General features: G+C 48.6%; 1 protein-coding gene across 3 annotated transcripts in view; it reads right to left on the bottom strand.

Annotated features, from left to right (window-relative positions):
- Positions 1-24477, bottom strand: part of lrp5 (low density lipoprotein receptor-related protein 5) — a 59041-nt gene that overhangs the window by 16103 nt on the left and 18461 nt on the right. For all 3 annotated transcript variants that reach the window (XM_084672707.1, XM_084672708.1, XM_084672709.1), the window contains exons 7-11: positions 19910-20306; positions 19605-19776; positions 2729-2945; positions 1775-2064; positions 782-1008 (exon numbers count right to left, since the gene is read on the bottom strand). In XM_084672707.1, coding sequence (XP_084528833.1) covers positions 782-1008; positions 1775-2064; positions 2729-2945; positions 19605-19776; positions 19910-20306 — 1303 coding nt within the window. The remainder of the gene's footprint in view (positions 1-781; positions 1009-1774; positions 2065-2728; positions 2946-19604; positions 19777-19909; positions 20307-24477) is intronic.

Genomic DNA, 24477 nt, shown 5'->3' with positions numbered 1-24477 from the left:
AACCCTAAGCCTAACTAGAGTGGTGTTCCCTACGCCCATCACCTCCCCCTCCATCTACAAAGCACCACCCACAGCCCACCTGCCACAAGTCTGCATTCCCACACTTACTGGAATGGAGCGTAAATTGGTGGATGGCAGTTGGCTTCTCTGCCACTTCATTGGGGGAGGGACATGTTGTACAGATGGACTAGAAGACAACAAGCATGACTGCTGCCTGCCTCAGGCTATGACATCACTGCCAGAGTGGCATGTGAAGACTGCGGTCTTCTGGCACAAGCAAGTGTGAAAATGTGTGTGTGGGCGGTGTGCAGTGTGTGCAGTGAGCATGTGTGAGTGTGTTCCTGCTACACAGATAAAAACCTGCCAGTAAGAGTTAGAGGAGCAGTAGCAGGCCAGTCATACCCAGAGCAGTAAGAGGCCAGTCATACCCAGAGCAGTAAGAGGCCAGTCATACCCAGAGCAGTAAGAGGCCAGTCATACCCAGAGCAGTAAGAGGCCAGTCATACCCAGAGCAGTAAGAGGCCAGCCACACCCAGAGCAGTAAGAGGCCAGTCATACAAAGAGCAGTGAGGTGTGCTTCAGAAACACAGTAGTCTGTAGCTACAGGACATCCACATGCTGTTTTTGCGGTTGTAAAGGGTGCTGTTGTTGGGGTTGGGGAGAGTGCTGGTTGGAGGAATGGTGTTAGTGGGTCAAATTCTGTTCTCTGACATTTGTAGGTATCTTTCTATGGCTTGGCATCCCTCTGAGCCCCAGATGAACCTATGGAAGTCGTTCTCACCCTCTGGCAGGGTCCAGGGCGAGGGAGCGAGGATTGTCCAGGTCCTTACACACCAGGACCTGCCTGTACTGCCCATCCAGCCTGGAGACCTCAATCCTGTTGGTGCCGGTGTCAGCCCAGTAAATGTTCCGGGCCATCCAGTCCACCGCCATGCCTTCTGGGTAATCCAGGCCAAACTCAATGACGTGCTCCACAGAGCTGCCGTTCATGAAGGCTCTGCTGATCATCTGAAGGACAGCAAGAGGACACACCACACTCAAACTCCTCCTTCTCCCTCTCCTCCTCTCCCTCTTGCTTGGTACCTCCTCCTCACTCTCTTCCTCCTCCACCTCCCTCTTCCTCCACCTCCCTCTCCTCCTCCTCCCTCTCCCTCTCCTCCCTCTCTTCCTCCTCCTCCCTCTCTTCCTCCTCCTCCTCCACCTCCCTCTCCTCCTCCTCCACCTCTTCCTCCTCCTCCTCCTCACTCTCTTCCTCCTCCTCCACCTCCCTCTCCTCCTCCTCCTCCCTCTCCTCCTCCTCCACATCCCTCTCTTCCTCCTCTTTCTCCCTCTCCTCCTCCTCTCCCTCTTACTCTCTTCCTTCTCCTCCCTCTCCTCCTGCACCTCCCTCTCTTCCTCCACCTCCGTCTTTTCCTCCTCCTCCTCTCTCTCTCCTCCTCCTCCCTCTCTTCCTCCTCCACATCCCTCTCTTCCTCCTCTTTCTCCCTCTCCTCCTCCTCTCCCTCTTGCTCTCTTCCTTCTCCTCCCTCTCCTCCTCCACCTCCCTCTCTTCTTCCACCTCCGTCTTTTCCTCCTCCTCCTCCTCTCTCTCTTCCTCCTCCTCCCTCTCCTCCTCTCCCTCTTGCTCTCTTCCTCCTCCTCCTCTCTCTCTTCCTCCTCCCTCTCTTCCTCCACCTCCGTCTTTTCCTCCTCCTCCTCTCTGTCTTCCTCTTCCTCCTCCACCTCTTCCTCCTCCTCTGTCTCTTCCTCCTCCTCCCTCTCCTCCTAACCTCACCTTGGTGCTGACATCGGTCCAATATATTCGGTTCTCAGAGACGTCAAAGTCGAGTGCGGAGGCCTCCTTGACGCCGGTGAGTGGTATGGCCACATCATTGCTGTTGGTGCCCAGGGAGATGCTGCGTATGTCGGCCCGGTTAGTGAACAGGAGGAAGGCTTCAGGCACCACGCAGGTGTGCAGATCACTCAGCAGTTCCAGGCCCATGGGGCATGCACAGCGCAGACCCTGCGGACGGTGGAAACACAGGTGGCTGCAGCCCCCGTTGGCTTCCGCACAGCCGTTGGTACCTGGATGGGGGCGGGGGGGGGGGGCGGGGGGGGGGGGGGGGGATAGGTGATACGTCAGTGTTATTGTGTGTGTGTGTGCGTGTAGACGTACATCCCTATTTGAAGTACCACCGCATGTGTGGCTACAATCTCTCCACAGGTCTCTTAGCAACCACCGGTCCTTCTCGCCTCACCACAGATCTTAGCGGACATCCCCTGGACATCCCCTGGACATCAAACCACACCATTCCTTATCCCTCTCCTTCTCTTATCTACTTACACCCTCTGCTTCACTTTTAACCACCCTCATCCCCCTGTACCTCTCCCTACTTTCAATCCCCCTCCCCTCTCCACTATCTCTTCTACCCCTTCCTCCTCTTCTCCTGCTCCTCCCCCTCCTGCTCCTCCTTTTCATCTTTCTCCTGCTATCCCTCCACCACCCGCTCCTCCTCCTCCCCCTCCTGCTCCTCATTTTTTACCTCCTCCTCTACTTCCTGCTCCTCTTGCTCCTCCCCCTCCTGCTACTCCTCCCCCTTATATTCCTCTTCCACCTGCACCTCCTCTACTTCCTCTTCCTTCTGCTCCTCCCCCTCCTGCTACTCCTCTTCCTCCTCCTCTTCCTCCCGCTCCCCCTCCTCTTCCTCCCGCTCCTCCTCTTCCTCCTGCTCCTCCACCTCTGTCTTACCAAAGGTCTCTGTGACCCTGGTGGCCTTCAGGCCCATAAGGTCGGGCAGCTGGTCGATGATGATCTCTCGTATGGCCTGGGTCTTGTGCACCCTCTCGATGCTCCTGCGCTGCCAGTCGGTCCAGTAGATGAAGTCTCCTAGCAGCGTGAAGCCAAAGATGTGGGGCAGCTTGTCCTCCAGGAGCACCCTCCTGTCAGAGCCATCCACGTTCATCACCTGAGGGGCGGGGAGAGCGCTTAATGAAGTCAACACACACACACACAATGGGCCCTATCTTGCACCCAACGCAATTGACTTTGTCAACGACGCAAGTGTCATTCCTAGTTTGCACTTGACGCAAAGACGACTTTTCCCTCCACAGAGGCACGTCAAAATCACTTTGAGCTCCCTAACCTCTAACCCTAACCCTAACCTCTAACCCTAACCCTAACCTCTAAACCCTTGAGCTCCCGTGGGCGGATCAGCGAACAAGGAAGCATCACTTTGAGCTCCCGTGGGCGGATCAGCGAACAAGGAAGCGTGTTCCGACGCAAACGTTCCCTGGTGCTATCTTGCAGTTTCCGAAAAACAATTCCGTCACTGACCAGGAAAAACGTGGTCTAAAGTCAATGGCGCATTAGTCTGATGCTGTTGTAAGTGCGCAAGCATGGTCCGTGCGCACTGCTGGCGAGGCCAGGGTCTTCTTTCTGCGAACTACGTTACATTGTTTTGATTTATGGCATGTTACATTTCTTCAATGATTATAAAAAGATTTTCATACTAAATGTCTATGTATGTGAACTTGATTTGTAACAACTGTGGCAATTTCCTCCCATGACTGTTTAACCGAAGCTAATTTGGTTAGGTTTCTTCTCCCATGCCCATCAGAATCAGAATTTATTCGCAATGTAGCCTATGTTACACAAATACGCGATTTACTGGGGCGGGAAGGTGCCAACAATAAACATATACGGGTACTGAAGTGGAATAATATCACACTGTTGTAATTATGAAGATGAAGAATGAGTATGGATTATATGATGAAGAATGACATTTAATCACTTTTATACTTTATACTTGTAAATGTTATACTTTACAGCTTTATGTTACACTATTAAAAAAGCCTGATGCAAAGTTGTTGACTTTAGTATTCCACCTAAAATATAGAAGGAAAATTAAGCCCAAAGTGTTAATCTGGATGATTATGGATGGGTGTGAGATAAATCTATGCGAGCAAGTTCCTATCATAAGAAAAACTCATTACAAGAAAAAGACCCAGCAGTAATGAGGCCGGAGCCCAGTGTAACTGGGCTCCAAGGTCAGAGCAGGTCTACAAAAAATTCTCTATGCAGCTGCAATCTGAACCTCTCAGAGAGAGACCAATAAGTACAATTAATTGTGACAAAAGAAATCTTGTACCAATAGTAAACTTACAGAACTGATAAGGTTTTGATATAAAACAGAGTGTTCGGAGAGGATTTCTTCAGTCTGGTTCTGCAGAATCACACGTTTTTTTGGAATCACCCTGGTTTTTTGGATTCTAATAAAACTCTGCACTCTGCATCAAACTCTGTCGGATTTCCTGTGCTGTTTCAAACTTGAGAATTTTTGATCCAAGGACTTAGTACGTTGAATTTAACTTTATCAGTATAAATTAAGTACAAAAGTACTAATTCTAAGAACCAAACCATTTTTAAATATAACAATTAAAAACAAATAAAAAATGTAAAAATAAGAATAATAATTTGAATGAACAGCATGAGCGGGCAACTTAGTGCAATGAGAAAACTGCTCTGCCTTTCCCATACAATGTCACTTCTCTATCTTTTACGGCCCTGACGAGAACGTCGGTCTCCTCGGCTGTGAACCGCTGGCCTGCGCCTGGCAAATCCGCCATTATAATAGCAATCTGCCATGGAACAAGCGCTGCTTTTAAAGGGAATGTGAGATGATTCTCTGATTGGTTTATTGCACGTTAGGCCCAAACCACACCCATTAGTAATGTAGCTAATTCAGACCAATCCTTTTTAGGTTTGCGCCAGACGCAAAGTCATTTATCCCTCCGGCAAAACAACAACCAAGCTGGAGTCACGCCCACAAAGTTACTTGCGCTTTGCATTTTGATACTTGCGTTTCAGATCGTCAAAATAGGGCCCAAGGTGTGTACAAGGTTATACAGCCAATCAAAAACAACAACATGAGGAACACGAGGAACCACACACACACACAAGATGGGAGGGAGGACAGGCCTGTGTCTCATTTCTCTGAAAGCAGCAATTACAGTGAGCCTATGTGAGCCTGCATTACTGTTACAGAGGCTGCAAATAGTATGTTGGTAGATTTGAGCTAACTGATGTCAGCTGCAGAAGTATTTCAGCATCTCCAGACATGCTGCACTGGGCTATCCAACACTATCAGTCTACGGTGCTCCGTCCAGTGGTGGAACCCAGAGAAACACATCCACCCTCCCAGCCTCCACCCTCTCAGTCTCCACCCTCCCAGCCTCCACCCTCCCAGCCTCCACCCTCCCAGCCTCCACCCTCTCAGTCTACACCCTACCTGCCTCCACCCTCTCAGCCTCCACCCTACCAGCCTCCACCCTCCCAGCCCCCACCCTCTTAGCCTCCACCCTCCCAGCCTCCACCCTCCCAGCCTCCACCCTCCCAGCCTCCACCCTCTCAGCCCCCACCCTCTTAGCCTCCACCCTCCCAGCCTCCACCCTCCCAGCCTCCACCCTCTCAGCCTCCACCCTCTCAGCCTCCACCCTCTCAGCCTCCACCCTACCAGCCCCCACCCTCCCAGCCTCCACCTTCCCAGCCTCCACCCTCTCAGCCTCCCAGCCTCCACCCCCTTAGCCTCCACCCTCTCAGCCTCCACCCTCTCAGCCTCCACCTTCCCAGCCTGCACCCGACCAGCCTCCACCCTCTGTTGTGACAGTGTGTGTGATGAGGGGGGAGAGCTACAACTCCTGATTATCCTGTCTCTGGAATGTAAATATTTATAAAACCAGAAGTAAGGAGGAGACAGCTGGCGGTGCTGGCGTCGGTTTGGGTCCTGAGTACTGGGGAACTGGTTCCTGGGGTCCTGGGTTCTTGGGTCCTGGGTCTGGGTCTAGTCTGGTCTGGACTGGTTTGATCTGGACTGGTTTGATCTGGGCTGGTCTGGGCTGGTTTGATCTGGTCTGGGCTGGTTTGATCTGGGCTGGACTGGTTTGATCTGGGCTGATCAGAGTGAAATGGGGCAGGTTGGTTTTAGGGTTTTAGAGGAGGAAAGGAAAAGTATTTCTGTTGATGTAATGAGGTATTTTGTAGGATGGCACCTGTTTCCCTTTCTGACTCTGGCTCAGGCTAGGGTGGTTGCACGAGCACACACATACACACACACATGCACACACACATGCACACACACATGCACACACACATACACACACACACAGTCTGGACTCCACACATTTCCAGCTCTAGCTCTATCCTGGGGGTAGGGGGTAGGAGGGTAGGAGGTAGTATGGAAGGAAGTAGGGGTAGGAAGGTAGGAGGTAGGATGGAAGGAAGTAGGGGTAGGAAGGTAGGAGGTAGGCGGTAGGGGGTAGGAGGTAGGGGGTAGGAGGTAGGGGGTAGAGGGTAGGGGGTAGGATGGAAGGAAGTAGGGGTAGGAAGGTAGGAGGTAGGAGGTAGGGGGTAGAGGGTAGGAGGTAGGGGGTAGGAGGTAGGGGTTGGGTATCCTGGGGGAGAAGGGGGGGAGGTCCTGGTACTGTGTGGGTAAACGCATGGCTGCCAGTGGACACAGGCCCCTCTGTGATGCTCATGCAGCCCAGCTGCCTCGGCTAATTATCCCAGAGCTGACCTGCTGAGGTCACACACACACACACTCGTACACACACACTCGTACACACACACACTCGTACACACACACACACACTCGTACACCTCCAGGCTGTGTGAACTGCTCAAACAAACAATAATTGGGGGAAACCATGACCTCTATCAGCAAACATCTGAACAAGTATTAGAAAATGTTTCTGTCAAGATAGACATTTCAGGTTGGCAACAAATAAATGTCCAAGGAGTCAAAACAAGACAACAACTCTTGTGAAAACAGGCTGTAACATTCTGAGGCCAGACACAGATGGATGAGATGATAGGCTGTCTTTCTACTGGGCTGTCTTTCTACTGGGCTGTCTTTCTACTGGGCTGTCTTTCTACTGGGCTGTATTTCTACTGGGCTGTCTTTCTACTGGGCTGTCTTTCTACTGGGCTGTCTTTCTACTGGGCTGTATTTCTACTGGGCTGTATTTTTTATCTAGTTCTGACCCAGCCGGGTTCTGGGCCCAATCAAGAATCCAAACAAATGCAGAGGCGCTCCTGCCAGCATGAAGCCGTTCCTGCTTTACAAAAATGCTTTTCATTTCCTGAGAGACAATTAGACATGGCCTTCTCCTCTGAACGAAGCTGTCTCTCTCCATCTCTGGTCTGGTTTGTCAAGGAGAATCATGCAGAGGGAGGGCTTTACTATCTCGTGTGAGAACTCCCATTTCTTGACCGAGGAAAAACGTTACAAAACAAACAAAACCAAAAACACAAAAGTCTAATCAGAGATGCAGAGAGAAGTCAGGCTTCAATGGAGGCTGATTGTGAAGCTGCGCTCTGCTCCTCTGTGTCTCCAGGCGCCACTAATTCAATCTGCAGGCTTCTGTGACGGGCTGAGGGCCTGAGTCACACTCCAGCAACTGGAAAGGACAGTCTTGGAGCTGGAGGGAAAACAGCCAACTAAAGGAACACTATTAGTTAAGGAAACAGTCTTGTAGCTGAAGTGTGTGGGATAAATAATGTAAATAAATATGTGACAGTCTGCTAATTAGTGTACCAGTTCTTTGTTAAAGTCAGCAACAAAAAGTGAAAGAAAAAGAAAATCAAGAAACGTTTGAACTTGAGAGATAGATGAACTGCTTAATGCCATCATTGACACATTCACACTGGTGACGGCCCCGAACTGCATGAAGAGAGGTAAACAAATCAAACGCACACAGACATACACACACCACACACACCTGAACCTCACAGCCCACTGCCTCCATCCGATGAACACTGCCACTTCACTTACCTGGCAGATTTTTATCAATCGCTCTCCCCCTAGAACCATGGGTGGAAATCCCAGGGGGGACAGGGGGGACACGACCCCCCCAATCCTGAGAAAAATATGATTTGTGCCCCCCAATAAATCACTGTAAACATAACTATGTAATTTCAATAATATTAATAATATGCAATGAAAGTGCTTTGCTGATTATGGACACGATGGCACTTTTTAAAGTTTTTAGTGCAAACCCCGCCCTTGGTCCCAAAATGGTTTGATCCAAAGCTCCAGCCCTCAGCAGTGATGCAGGTGCATGTGTGAAAATCGGACAGTATCTGTTTGTGTCATTGGTGGCTGATGTCCAGTAAGTAGTTGTAAGAAAGGCATGGTTTGACAATTTATTTCTACCACTCAATACAATAAAACATTCATAACTTTCACAATTTTCCCTGCATTGGTCACTATATTAGCTAGCTAACAAAGTAACATCACCAGCTGTTTGAATTAGAGAGAAGCTAGCAATGCAGTAGTTGTGTTCCTTATCTGACAAGGTGACTTGAGTGTCTACTATCTGAAATGCAGGTAGGCCTAGCTAACGTGAAATTAATCCAGTTAATGGAAACATAACAATTTCATTATGTTGGCAGGGTTCACACACACTAAGCTAGCTGCATTTGCATAGCTAGCAAACAAACCGATGGAGCAAACATTAGCTAGCACCTATTCCATTTGGCGTTGTCAAAAGATGGAAACTTTGCTATCGTCAATTTAATCCAAGATCAGCACGGATATTGTAGTTCTTCGAAATCCATTTGCCATGGTTAGCGATAATGAAAAGAACTATACTATATTCTACCATTGTCATAATTATCTTAAATGGTCTTGTTGCAAAAGCTAATTCTAGGTAAATAAATTTGAGATGTTTGTGAGATGTTTGTGCCTCACAGACATCTCCGCCTGGATGACCGAGCACATCCTCCAGCTGAACCTCGCCAAAAGCGATCTTCTCATCATCCCGGCTAAACCTTCCATCTCCCACGATTTCGCAATCTCCCTGGGATCTGCGACAGTGACCCCTTCATCCTCTGCCAGGAACCTTGGGGTTGCCATGGATGATGAGCTCTCCCTCACGGCCCACATTGCTGCAGTCTCCCGATCGTGTAGATTCACCCTCTACAACATCCGGAAGATCAGGCAATACCTGTCTGAGCACTCCACCCAGCTGCTAATCCAAGCACTTGTCCTCTCCAAGTTGGACTACTGCAACTCGTTGCTCGCTGGTCTCCCAGCATGTGCAACCCGCCCTCTTCAGAGGGTTCAGAACACAGCGGCCGGCCTGGTCTACAATCTACCCTGATGCTCCCATGTTACCCCGCTCCTCATCTCTCTCCACTGGCTACCCATCAACGCCCGTATCAGATTCAGGACCCTGGTACTGACCTTCCGAGCAGTGAACACGACTCCACCCGACTACATCAAGTCTCTCCTGCAGCCTCACACCCCCACCCGTCACCTATGGTCTTCTTCAGAAAACGCCTGGTGGTCCCACCGCTCAAGACCGCCCGATCCCAACACAAGCTCTTTTCCTGCCTGGCCCCCCAATGGTGGAACCAGCTCCCCACCTCCATCAGGGACACTGACTGTCTCCCCACTTTCAAGAAAAGGCTCAAGACGCACTTGTTCCGGGAGTACAACGGCACTTAGGAATGCTTGGCTGGACCTGATGTTAGTTTCCTCTACAATGATCAAAATTACTCTTATTGAGAGACTTGTTGCTCTTGTAGGTTAGTTATAACGAAGTTAACTTTTGTACTCGCAGTGAAATATTTTACTGTTGATTGTTCTTCTACAAGTAGTTTTGCACTTTTGAGGTTCATGTTGCTTTATTTTGTAACTTGTATAAATGCATGCTCTTATGGGTCTTCCCTTTGGCACTTGTTTGGTTTTCACAATATATGCTTCATGTTTTGGCTGCTTGCAATGTTTGGGACTACCTCACTGTTATGATCAGTGACCTATGCTCTTTTGTAAAGCTCTCTCTTGGAAGTCGCTTTGGATAAAAGCGTCTGATAAATGCATAAATGTAAAATGTAATGTAAAATGTAAATCGTCTCTAGGGACTTTGAAGCGGGGACCAGTTTACGGGGCCACACAAACGGGGAATTGGGAATTGGGGCTCACTAGCTCTGCAAATTCAGCTATTCTGGGAAGCCAGCCAATATAAAACCAAAACATGAATTATATTAATATGACAAAAGGTTGCAGTTTGCATTGTATAAAGGGTGAACTCATACAGTTGTCAATCCTTGTCAATGCAATCCTTTTCACCTTTCCTAACTGTCTAGCTACCTGGTAAATTGAAGCCTATTCTAGAAGAATGGTAATACATGATAGAAGCCCATCTCCTACTGTAAATAAACTGCACATTGCGTGTGCTGCCAGCATGGTAGAAAAATTGCAGAAAAAAGAAAGACGGACATCAGAGCATTTCAGGACACCAGAACGCAAAGAAAGAACCCTAGTGGCCTAATCTCAAAGACTAGTTGATAAAATGTTCAGAAAATTGATGTTAAATGTGGTAATTGAATGTTTCATAATGATGCCATTAGACAGAGGAGGCACCAGATGACAAACTGACAATAGAGCTGCAGGTAGGCAGGAACAGACTGGCAGAGACAGGGGGTCTCAGGTAAGTTTGTTGAGTCTCTTGTTTGGCAACATGATAGGTTCTCTTCTTTAGACTTGTAAAATAGGGACATAATTGGACACTGCCATGGATACCCCCACTCTCTACTTGAAATGGTGACTGAACCAAGATTAGTTTGAGGCAATGGTATTGTTGTTGTGATTAATTTTGGAGTATTGGGTACTGGTAATTAGGAGGATGGCAAACACCTTATGTCTTTTCTAGGAGACAGACTGTGAGTCAGTGAGGGTGGTGAAAGGGAAAGAGCCAGGGAGAGACTTCAGATGACAGTGTCACAGCCATGGCAGGACCGGGGGTCAACCTTTTTGCCAGCAGCACCAGTATAGGAGACAGTGGCACAGCACTGTCTAGTCACCTCAGTGGTGGCACAGAACCATATCAGCCACACCCACAATTTACAGAACTGCAGACTCGTGCCAACAAAGTGTTGACATTTCAAGAGTGGTTGAGTTGGTTTCGCAAATTTCACCGACTTTATGAAGGTTCAATTGATATTATTTTAGATGAGACTGCACCATGCCCATTGTAATTACATAAACTGCACCCATACAGTGTACAGTACATACTGGCCTTTCTTGGTATTGCTGGTTGTAAGTACTGTACACCTGCATTCATACTTGACTGATAAGAAACACTACTATAACTACATTTGAACAAGTTGACACAACCCTTCAGTTACGAACTATAAATTATCCAGGAGTATTAATTATGGTTCCTCAATATACGTTTAACATATTACAATGTAGGCTGTATTACAGCAATCATTTTGGTGTCCCCCCTCAGAAATTGCTCTTGAGAAAATGTCATATAATTGTCCCCCCCATAGTTGATAGCAGATTTTCGCCACTGCCTAGAACCCTGTCCCACCGATTCAGACCCCCCTCCCCTCCAGGCCACCCTATTCAATGTGGGATTCTTTGAAATATTAGAGGCGCTGGATATTTGGCCCAGTCTTCAGAGGCCCCGACTCGGCAACAGATGATGTTATCTTTTTATCTGCCGTTTCGTCTTCACGTAAAGCCAAGAACAGCGCAACCTTAATTCAAACAGAATGTCCCTACTGCTCTTTCACTTCCCATCACTCCTACCCTCTCTCTCTCTCTCTCTCTCACACACACACACACACACACACACACACACACACACACACACACACACACACACACACACACACACGCACTAGTAACTAGTAGTAGTGGGTAGGAGTTGACCTGAAGCATCATGTGAAGATAACAAGGTTAGCACAGCCTTCAGACCCAGCATGTGTTTCCTGTTTACTAAACTTCTAAACAGACAAATACCACATCAACATCCTGCAGTGATTCTGACAAGACTGTCAGACTGGACGCTCTGCTAACTGTGACTGGAGCCTTCTGATAGAACATGCATCACCATGGGCCCACACTCAGGGATACAGAGCAACACACAGGCCTAGAACCAGGCCTGTACTGGGCAGAACTAGAACCAGGCCTGTACTGGGAAGAACTAGAACCAGGCCTGTACTGGGCAGAACTAGAACCAGGCCTGTACTGGGAAGAACTAGAACCATGCCTGTACTGGGAAGAACTAGAACCAGGCCTGTACTGGGAAGAACTGTTCTGCCAACAGCAGGCACTGTACAGCCAGAACAGAACTGTATTTACAAGACAGACCAGCGCTCACACGTATCCAAACCTCCTGTGGGACACACCGTGGCGCGAACACACACACACTAGGGCTGGATGGTATGGCCTAAACTTTAAATCATGGTACAATTTTGAAGCACGGACGATAACAATATATATCACAATATATTAGTTTTTCATAACATTTCTAGTCCATTCGTTTCAATAGAAGGCAATCCGCACCACTGCAGTTAATCTACCGCACTTGGACGGATTTGGATGGGTTACAGCAGGTGTGTCGCGTGAGCCAGCCTGTAAATATCAACAGTGTGTTTATGGGATCACAAGAAAACTTCAATATTCAATGTTCAATATTTGTAGTGAGCTAGCTATAATAAATTATTATAAAACTCAATTCTGTACACTCTTCCAGGCTGCAATTTTTTACATTTAAGTCTCTGTAAACATCTGAAGTTGTGTCATATAAAACCGAACGATAAAGCCCCAAAACGATGCTCTACTCCATCTACATTTAGTCATTTAGCAGACGCTCTTATCCAGAGCGACTTACAGTAAGTACAAGGACATTCCCCCCGAGGCAAGTAGGGCAAAGTGCCTTGCCCAAGGACACAATATCATTTTGCACGGCGGGGAATCGATCCGGCAACCTGATTACTAGCCCTTCACCACTCAGCCATCTGACCCCTTGCCATATAAACTATGAGGAAGCAGAAGATTCCTTTCAATGTTTGTGTAGATTTATAGCAATATTTTCGTTAAAGTTTTGTACTGTAATTTTATGACGGGCTGATGTGAATAGAATCGCGGTCAACATGGTATAGTCATATTGTAAGGTTAGGCCAAATTCATACTGGTATATTTCTATACCGCTTCTACTGTCCACCTCTAACACACACTCACTCTATTCCCTCAATGTTGTGGGTAACCCACATTTCACTAAGTCTTAACCTAACCCTAACAGCTGCACCTCCAGTCATCCGTCCGTCAAACTCCTGAAGTTTGCGGACGACATCACCCTCATTGGGCTCATCTCTGGTGGAGATGAGTCTGACTATAGGTGGGAAGCTGACAACCTGGTGATCTGGTGCAGACAGAACAACCTAGAGCTCAATGCTCTTAAGACAGTGGAAATAGTTGTGGACTTCAGGAAGAATACAGCCCCACTCACCCCCATCACCTTGAGTGACTCCCCAGTCAACACTGTGGAGTCCTTCCGCTTCCTGGGCACTATCCTCTCCCAGGACCTCAAGTGGGAACTGAACATTGGCTCCCTCATCAAGAAAGCACAACAGAGGCTGTACTTCCTTCGGCAGCTGAAGAAATTCAACCTGCCAAAGACAATTATGGTGCACTTCTACTCAGCCATCATTGAGTCCATCCTCACCTCCATCACCACCTGGTACGCTGCTGCCACTGCCAAGGACAAGAGCAGGCTGCAGCATATCATCCGCACTGCTGAGAAGGTGAATAGCTCTGATGATGTACTCCGATTTAAAAACACGAAGCTCCCATTCTGGTGGGTTGCGGCTTATAGAAAATGCGGCTTATTTTCCCAAAAATATGGTAACCACTGCCACAACTCATAACACCACAACATGTAACCACACCTCACCATAACACCACAACATGTAACCACACCATATCATCTCACCATATCACCTCACCACTTGTACGTTCACATAGGACCTGCTGTTTGTTCAATCCCCCTCACCGTCCTCTTCCCCTCTTCCAGGCTGGAGCTGAGGCTAGGGCTGAGGCTGGGGCTGAGGCTGAGGCTGGGGCTGAGGCTGGGGCTGAGGCTGGGGCAATGTTTTTTAAGGTGCAGATCTATTAAATGCAGGATCAGTAAGTTTTGTGAGACTAACAATTATAACTGGAATTGTAAAGGATTAAAACCAAAATATCCTTCCTCTCCCTTCAAAGCCACTCCACCAAAACACATGAACGCTGCCTGACTACTGCCGGGAGGTTGACGGACAAGTAGCCTGTCCAAACATTGCATTTGGTCTGAATGCCGTCCAGTCATTAAGGTCGGTATGATCTTGATGATTGGTCTTGTTTTTTACAGTCCTGCGACGCCCACAGATATTGGACTGATTTAATTTTACTGTCAGATCTTTACATGTATTGGTTGCTATCAGAATGTGAAATGTATTTCAGCAAATATGACAAAAAGTACCTCTCAACAACATGACCTACCCTGCCTTTAAGATGAGGAGAAAGCATTGTATAGCAATGTCTATTCAAGACACTCCAAAGCATGTGCACTATCTACAGTTACACAGCTAAACAATCTTAACAGTCCTCTTCCTGAGCAAACACGAAATCCTGATGAACTTCGAATGCATGGGAAATCTGCATCCATTTAACACTCTCTTTGACACACAGACTAACAGCCAACATCTGCTAACCATCAGTACAGCCAGGCAGCCATCTTGGAAATGCACTTAAAGGCCTCTTTGGCATTTCAGACTTGGTTAATTGACCTCAGAGCAGCTCTCTGACCAGCCCAGCCGAATCTGAATCACAGATCAGTATTTCCTAATAACACACTGGCGTGAGAGTGAGAAAGAGATTGGGAAAGAGAGAGAGGTAACTCCGGGGAGCTCTTGGACAGGAGAGAGCTGGCAGATGAGTGACCACATTCAGGTGTCTTTTATTTCTCTCAAATGGCTGTACATCCTAAGAGCTTGTCACAACAAAGTCTCAAAATCTCACTGTGTGTGTGTGTGCGTTTCCACATGTATACAAAGAGAAGCAACAGAGCAACTGTATGAGAAACAAACAGTTACCAGGCAACTAACTGCCTGGCTCTCTGAACAAGGTGGACACGGTGGAGTCCTTGTGTTTCTGTTAGCACATCTCTCTCCTCTCAGCGAGGCTGACTGGATACAGCTCTCAGTGATGGCTGCTACCAGCTCACCACAACAACACACGCTAACAGACGCCTTTTATTGGACACGTCTGACTAATGCGCTACATGTGTTCTCATTCCCTAGACTCAATCCTCACACACACACTCTCATAATGAGAGCAGTCTGTTTCAGGACCTGTACACAAAGTGAAACACTGCCTTGAGGCTGGGCCATGCCAGGTTTTCACAGGCATCCCCAAACTACCCCGACTACCCCCAGGTTACCCCAGACTACCCCAGGTTACTCCAGACTACCCCAGGTTACCCTAGACTGCCCCAGGTTACATGTATGTGAACATATATTACATACATTTGTACATGTGATATGTTACACTAGAGTATAGCTTCTATGTTGCTGTGCAACTTTCTCTGCTGTCTCCTTGTGTCTCCCAGGGAAAGGTCCGGGTCGGCCACTAAAGCTGTCACTAGCCTGGCCAGTGTTTTAGAGGGAGGCCCCTTGCTGGAAAATCCTCCACAAATCAGGTTTCACGGCTCCCGCCAGCAACAATGTGTCCATGGCCCGGGAGCAGAGAGCTTTAAGGAAACATTATTGATCTCTTTCAGGGAGGAGGCGAGCACCCATCATGGCCTCAGCTGCCCAACTCTTGTTCTCAATACAGACTTTCTCTGAATGGGAAGCTTTTGTGTGGAGGAAACTAAACGATGAAACCTTCTTGGGGGAGTAAGACACCACGGTTGACTTGTTAAATACACTTCAGCACCACACAAGAAATTAAAGGAAATAGATCCATCTGTCTTAAAAAAGCCAGCACATACACTGCTAGCTCCCCTAGCCCCCCCCCCCCCCCCCAGCACATTACATTTAGTTATTTAGCAGACGCTCTTATCCAGAGCACCTTACAGTAAGTACAGGGACATTCCCCCAAGGCAAGTATGGTGAATTAGCTTGCCCAAGGACACAATGTTGCAACCAGCAACCTTCTGATTAATAGCCCGATTTCCTAACCGCTCAGCCATCTGACTCCCACATACACAGCTAGCCCCCCCAGCACATACACAGCTATCCCCCCCAGCACATACACAGCTATCCCCCCCAGCACATACACAGCTATCCCCCCCAGCACATACACAGCTATCCCCCCCAGCACATACACAGCTAGCCCCCCCAGCACATACACAGCTATCCCCCCCAGCACATACACAGCTATCCCCCCCAGCACATACACTGCTAGGAGGGAGGGGGGGAGGAAGAGGAGGAGGGGGGAAGGAGGGTTATGAGGTTTGAGGGAGGTACATCGCGGCAATATCAGAGGATTCCAGCAGTGGGGTGATGGAGGGATGGAGGGGGGTGGGAGGGAGGGAGGTGGTGTGCAAGTTGCACACAGTTTGCTCCACAAACCCCCCAGCCCCATGCAGCCTCACCCAGCCTCATGGAGCCTCATGCAGCCTCACCCAGGCTCATGGAGCCTCATGCAGCCTCACCCAGGCTCATGCAGGCTCATTCCACAACCTCCAGAGTTCAGAGGCAGACACATTGTACCAAGAGAGCATGAAGCCACCACGGCCATGTGTGGCCAAACATGCTAAACACACACACCCAAACACAAAACATATGCTTCAATAGGTAATTTAAATTACCCTGTGTATCTGCATATTCTTCTCACCTAGTCATTGTTCAGCCAAACTCATCCAGCCTAATGTAGCAGAGAGGTGCTGGGTCTCTCTATTGTACTGATCAGAGAACAGCTTCTCAAACTGAGAAGTTCACCATACATGAACATGCCATATGTATGAATGTATATACTGTGTGTGTATGAATATACATACTCTGTGTGGGTTAGATCATATATCAAAACTCTGAGGCCAGTCTAGCGTAGGAAAACAACCATGTTCCCCGTAGCTGTACTGACGACACTTCAACTTCCTCCAGCTTCCCGAAATACTATTTATTTAAGGCAGGAGGCATCTCACCAGAGGACCCTTCCCAAAGTCTGTTACTTCAGTCTAAATCAGGACTGAAATGCACCCAGAGCATAATGGACTCAGCTAGGTGTGAAGATGACAAACATTTAGCTGCAGCACTGAGGCTGTCTCCCCTCACACCAAACAGGAACAATGGCAGACGTCTTCAGACCCTGAGGCTATTCACTTAGCAACAAGAAAAAAGAGGAGAAAAAAAGAAAGAGCTCTTTTGAGTCAGGCCCTGTCAGAAAGAGAGGGAGGAGGGAGGAGGAAGAGGCCCTGTCAGCGGTGCAGAAAGAGAGGGAAGGGGGAGGAGATAGAGGCCAGGAGGAGGAGAAATTGGGAGGAGAGGGTGGAGGGCGAGTCTGGCGAGGAGGGAGGGGGGAGAGGCCGGGAGGAGGATGGGGGGAAAGGCCGGGAGGAGGGTGGGGGAGAGGATGGGAGGAGGGTGGGGGAGAGGATGGGAGGAGAGTGGGGGAGAGGATGGGAGGAGGGTGGGGGAGAGGATGGGAGGAGGGAGGGGGGAGAGGATGGGGGGAGGGTGGGGGAGAGGATGGGAGGGTGGGGGAGAGGATGGGGGAGGGTGGGGGGAGAGGCCGGAAGGAGGATGGGGGGAGGGTGGGGGAGAGGATGGGGGGAGGGTGGGAGGAGAGGATGGGGGGAGGGTGGGAGGAGAGGATGGGGGGAGCGGATGGGAGGATGGGGGGAGGTCGAGGGGAGAGGATGGGGGGAGGGTGGGGGAGAGGATGGGAGGAGGCTGGGGGGAGAGGATGGGGGGAGGGTGGGAGGAGGGTGGGGGGAGAGGATGGGGGGAGGGTGGTCAAGAGGATGGGGTGGGGTGGGGGAGAGGATGGGAGGAGGCTGGGGGGAGAGGATGGGGGGAGGGTGGTCGAGAGGATGGGGGGAGGGTGGGGGGAGAGAATGGGGGGAGGGTGGGAGGAGGGTGGGGGGAGAGGATGGGGGGAGCGGATGGGAGGAGCGTTGGGAGAGAGGATGGGGGGAGGGGAGAGTATGGGGGGAGGGTGAGGGGAGAGGATGGGGGGAGGGTGGGGGAGAGGATGGGAGGAGGCTGGGGGGAGAGGATGGGGGGAGAGGATGGGGGGAGGGTGAGGGGAGAGGCCAGGAGGCGGGTGAGGGGAGAGGCCAGGAGGCGGGTGAGGGGAGAGGCCAGGAGGCGGGCTTGCCTTCAGACCTCTATTGGAAACCATTCAGGCAGTGAGCTGACACATTCCAAATGCCAGAAGGCACTTTTTCAAAACGTCGCATTCAAGACTAAGTGCTGTTTTCATCTAGAAAGAGAGAAAAGTCTTTAATAAGGAAAGGGATAAACAGTAACAACTAAATGGCAAGGCAGGGTTCTACAGAACAGAGAGGAAAACCTAGAATCTCCAATAGCAATTGGGAGAATAAAATAAAGTGTAAAAGAAATGCAATTAAATAAATAAATCCCCAAACAAACAACAAAAAACAGCTTCAGAAAAACTTAAATGAAAAGTTGCTGAAGGGCTGAGCGGGGGGGGCCCCCTATTAGCACGCTCTTCAGACCTTTTCAGCGTGAGAGGGGGAATGGCGAAGCCTTCATTAGGTGAAGCTGAAGGAGTCGGCTGGAAAGAGCAGAACAGAACACACTTGTCAGCTGCCTCTGAAGCAGGCTGCATCTGGCCGGAGAGGAACCCCAGAACGGAGAGGGGGTGGAGGGGGGAGGGGAACCCCTGCCCCTTCCCCCCTCTTCCCTCCTCTGTTGTGGGGCTCCATTGTGCTATCCAGGCCAGGGGTCAGAGTCTAACCCTAACACACGTCTAAAATAGCCCAGCCAAGCCTAGTCCAACAACTTAACTTATCCTAGTACAACCAAAGCCCTGCCACATCAAAACTAGTCTAGTCCTGCCACACCCAGACTAGTCTAGGTAGGGCAGACTAGTCTGGGTGTGAAGAGAAGATAAACCGTCAAAACAAAGCAGAGGGAAAGTACAGAGAGAGGACGGAAAAACTAACTCCAGTGAACAGACCATAATTTCCACCAAGTAATCTTCCATGAGAAGTCATCTGGGATGCAGCTTGGCTCTTCCTGTGTTTACATATTATATGGAGCATGTGACTGCAGAAATATGACCACCTTGGTACTCTGACACCCTGGGACTTGTGCATGCAGGTAGACTATAAATCACACATGGACCTTGAAGAAACACACACACACACACGTGCCCATGCACACACACACACACAAATGCATCTCAAACCCTAACCCTAACCCATCTCTGTGCTGGTATGAAAATATCAAGCACAAGAATGAAAGAGGAAGTAGTCACATCGAAATCAAAAGATTGTTGAGCCAGCTGACAGAGACAGGAAAGACAGACAGACAAACAGATAGATAGATAGACAGACAGGCAGGCAGGAGAGACTAGCTTGCTGGAAAAATTGACCTTTCAAGGTAAAAAACACTGTTGACTTTATAACCCTAATACTAACTTCACCTCCATTCAGCAACACCAAGCCACAAACAACAAACCGTGGAGCAAAACAGCAACCAACAATTACTCACACACAAACACGAACCACAAACACCACCCACCAGAGACTACCTAGCACCAAAGGTGTTCCAGAGTGATGTTCTCCCCAGCTCCGCTGAGCCGGAGCTGCTGGAGGCTCACCTCTATCTTATCAGTCTTGGCGTCGCCCCAGTACAGCTTCCCAGCAGCGTGGTCCAGGGCGAGACCGTTGGGCCAGCCCAGGGAGGAGTTCAGCAACACCAGACGCTCACTGCCGTCCAGGGTGGCCCGCTCAATCTTGGGGCTCTCTCCCCAGTCAGTCCAGTACATGTAGCTGGGGGGAGGGGCGAAGGGAGGCAAGGAGGAAGGAGGGGGAGGGAGGGGATCATTTACTGTAATTTACAGTGTGGATGTGGATCAGAACTTTCATAAATGTTAAGAAACAGAAAACACAAACAAACACCCACCCGTTAACAGGGTCCAGCACAATGGCTCTGGGCTCCTCCAGGTTTTCAGAGATCAGGATACGTCTGGAGGTGCCGTTCAGCCGGGTCACCTCGATGCGGTCAGTGCCCGTGTCGGTCCAGTACAGGTTGCGTGCAACCCAGTCCACAGCGATGCCATCAGGGTGGTTCACCTCCGTGGTCACCAGCGTCTGGGCTTCACTACCGTCGATGCGCGCCCTGCGGATGGCCTTCACCTCATCGTCCGTCCAGTACACGTGGCCCTCCACAGGGTCATAGTCGACGGCGATGGCGTGCCGGATGTCTTCCACCTGCAGTACGATGTCGGTGAAGTCGGGGAGGTCCAGGGAGATGCGGCGTAGGTCAGTCCTACGAGCCAGGAGCAGTACCTGCTCAGCACCTGGGGGGCAACAAGAGGTCAGGTGGGGCATTAGTGGATCAGATGGGGCAGTAGGGGATCAGGCGGGGCAGTAGGGGATCAGGGGGGCAACAATAGGGGCAAAAGCAACAAGGTGTCGTGATGATGGAGATATTAATATGACTGGTGAAGATGTAAGGTTGAATAAACCATCTCCTCCATTACTGAGACTGTATAGGACAGGTCTGAGACAAGCTGTAATGTTATAAGTGCTGAAAAGTCAAATGTTTCATGTTGAGTTTTGACAATCCCACCATTAAAGGGCTTTTAAAAGTTGTTATGCTTTTTTTTATGATCGTAATGCGTTGACCCTGGTTATTCTAACATTTATTCTCAGCAGAAAGCCGTATGCAGAGCCGTTCCCTGGGGAACGTTGTGTTGTAGTCTGAAGGTTTAAACAGCAGCTGTACACACACACACACACAACCCACACACACAAACCCCACACACACATACACCCCCCCCACACACACACACCCCACACACACATACACACACCCTACACACCCCACATACGCAATGCAATTAGGTCCAGCTTCTCTCTCATCTAATCTCCCGTTTTAAACTCTCACGCTCCACTACTCTCGCAAGCTGCAGGCCAGTCGACCAATCAGAGCAGAGTATGCTACTGCACGGACACCAATCACTAATGACAACACAGGAGCGTTGCCTCATCAAGGGAGTCATTTACATTCTGGTCCCTCGGTCCACTTCACATCTCACACTCAGGCCTACAAGAGAGACGCCTCACATGAACCTTGTCGCCTCACAACAACCAACAACCCTCGAAGTCATCCAAGCTCGACCAATAAGCAGAGCAGATGCTGGCTCTGTGTTTAGTCTTGACCCAGACCCCCTAGAGGAGCCGGCTGGTTCCATCATCAGACTGGCTACAATGAGGTCAGGGTTTGGGCTACAAGGGACCATTGTTTTATTCCCTCTTGGTTGTCAACGCCGCTGGAGACTGGTAAGCCTGTATTCACTCTGAGCACATCCCTGCTCCATCAGGCCTGGATTCACTCTGAGCACATCCCTGCTCCATCATGATATACCCACTGAATGGACACATACAGGCCCTTTATTTGTTATATTTGCACCTCTGGAATGAGGGTCAGTTGAATAAGGCTCTATTGTTTGTTGGCCTGGGAATCCTGATAGGTCCTGTCATTGTGCCGAGCTATGGAGGAGAGCAGAGCTGGGAAGTGGATATGAGGGGAAAGGGGAGAGGAGGAGGGCAGAGGAGGGCAGAGAAGGGCTGAGAAGGGGAGAGAGGAGGGGGGAGAGGAGAGTAGAGAAGGACAGAGAAGAGGAGAGGAGGGAGGGGTAGAGAGATGGAAGGGTGGAGAGATAGAGAGGTACAGGAATAGAGGGTGGAGTGATAGAAGGGTGGATGGACAGGGGGTGGATGAAGGGTGTGGTGGGAACCAGAGTGGAGGTTGAACAGATGACCTGGCTAACTCACACAGACTATAGCAGTGTTACATGTGCTCACACAGGCCCAGACTATAGCAGTGTTACATGTGCTCACACAGGCCCAAACTATAGCAGTGTTACATGTGTATACGTGTCCCTGCATCACCGTCCCTGCAGACTATAGCAGTGTTACATGTGCACAGGCCCAAACTATAGCAGTGTTACATGTGCACAGGCCCAAACTATAGCAGTGTTACATGTGCACAGGCCCAAACTATAGCAGTGTTACATGTGCACAGGCCCAAACTATAGCAGTGTTACATGTGCACAGGCCCAAACTATAGCAGTGTTACATGTGCACAGGCCCAAACTATAGCAGTGTTACATGTGCACAGGCCCAAACTATAGCAGTGTTACATGTGCACAGGCCCAAACTATAGCAGTGTTACATGTGCACAGGCCCAAACTATAGCAGTGTTACATGTGCACAGGCCCAAACTATAGCAGTGTTACATGTGTATACGTGTCCCTGCATCATCATCCCTGCATCATCATCCCTGCATCATCATCCCTGCATCATCCTCAGCAACACAGTGACAGATGGACGGAAAGGGAAGCAAAGCAGTCTGAATCCAGCTATCAGAAGATTAAGTTCACATAAACTTTTGAAGACGGTTAATCATGCCCGGGTGCTCTGGGAAACACACTCAAGACCTAAAGGACTGTTTGGGAGGCATTTGAATATTCAAAGTCTCTTGCCTAAAATGGATCAAATAAAACATCTTGTTGTTGACTCAAACCTGGACTTTCTATGCCTCTCAGAAACGTGGCTACATGTAAACTCACCCTCTGCTGCTTTGAATGTACGTGGCTACATGTAAACTCACCCTCTGCTGCTTTGAATGTACGTGGCTACATGTAAACTCACCCTCTGCTGCTTTGAATGTACGTGGCTACGTGTAAACTCACCCTCTGCTGCTTTGAATGTACGTAGCTACATGTAAACTCACCCTCTGCTGCTTTGAATGTACGTTTAGAAGAGAGAGACCAAGAGGTCAAGGAGGAGCAACGTTTTCCATTAAAGAACACCTGAATTGTAGGCAGATTGAGTGATCGAGTGAAATTAAATTGGAATGTATTGGTCTGAAAGTGTCACTATCATCGCAAATGTCTCTTACTCTTGTCTGTGTCTTCAGACCACCATCTCCAAATGTGAATTTTATGATCAGCTTAATTCCATGTTAAAGGAATGTTACTTCAACAAAGAGGTTGTATTAATGGGTGATTTTAATGTAAATTGGGAGGATAAATCTGGAAGAAAATCCCTAAAACTTACAATTGATTGTTTTAATATGACTCAGTTAGTAAACAAACCCACAAGGATAACCCACTATTCTCAGTCCCAGATTGATTTGATTTTGGCAAAAAATCAGAGATCAAGAATCAAGAATAATCAAAACACACAATATGGTAACTGGTATATCTGACCATAATTGAATACTTTTAACAAAAAAACTTTCATAAAAACGCTTTTAAATATTTTCTACCAGAATGGCTTATCAATTGAGAATACCAAAAGGTGACCAACATTTATTTGAGGATGCTATAAAGGGAATTGATTGGAGCAACTTTTTAATGGGTGCAAGTGTGGAGGAAGAGAGCAACGTCTTCTTATCCGCAATACAGACCACAATTAATAGTTTCCTTAAAAAAGCCAAAATGAAACAAAAAGAAAAGAACACACTTCCATGGCTAAATAGTGACATTTGGAATTTAATGAAAAAACGGGACTATGCATTAAAACTGGCACTCAAGTCTAAATTAGGAAATGATCCCACCTCATGGCTACGGCCGAACACCACCCGTGGGAATATCCCTTACCTACCCCAAAGGCAGAAATTCATAATGCTGAGAAACCAGGTAACGAAAGAACTTAGAAAAGCAAGCTAACTTTTTTATCAAGATCACTGATGAAGCAGGGAATAATTCTAATTTAATATGGGATAATTTAAAGAAGCTAACAGACAAACATAACAGCAATTCAATGAAGCAACTTAAAATGAATGTAATCGGGTGTCTTACACAAGATGAAGCTGTAATTTGTACAGCTTTCAATTCATACTTCATCAACTCAGTGGTAGCGTTAACTCAATGCTCCAGTATTGGTCAATTTCATTGTACAACGGTAAATGGAGGCCAACCATGCTTCTTTATTCAGGAAGTCTCTGAATCCACTGTCACCAGAGTACTAGGCTCACTTAGGAATTCTAGGGCAAAATATGTTTATGGAATTTATAATATTTTTCTGAAGAAACACAAAGACACACTCGCTCACCCTATAACAGGCATTGTCAACAAATCACAAATCAGGCAGTTTGTGTTTCCAAAAGGATGGAAATCAGGGAGTCAGATGGCTGAGCGGTGAAGGAGTCAAGCTAGTAATCAGAAGGTTGCCGGATCGAATCCCCGCCGTGCCAACTGACGTTGTGTCCTTGGGCAAGGCACTTTACCCTACTTGCCTCGGGGGGAATGTCCTTGTACTTACTGTAAGTCGCTCTGGATAAGAGCGTCTGCTAAATGTATGTCTCCATATCAGCTACATCCTAAGCAGTTTGGTTACAGAGCTAATCATTCCACTGAAACAGCCAACTGCTTACTCTTTCTCTTAGAGTATGTGAAGCTTAAAATGGATAAAGGGGGTGTAGTAGCAGCGGTTTTCCTTAACCTCAAGAAGGCTTTT

Source organism: Hypomesus nipponensis, chromosome 14 (assembly GCF_054491055.1).
Source record: "Hypomesus nipponensis isolate SF chromosome 14, ASM5449105v1, whole genome shotgun sequence".
NCBI classification, from domain to species: Eukaryota; Metazoa; Chordata; class Actinopteri; order Osmeriformes; family Osmeridae; genus Hypomesus; species Hypomesus nipponensis.
Note: the sequence above shows the minus strand (reverse complement) of the source record. Positions and strands in the feature narration are given on the sequence as shown.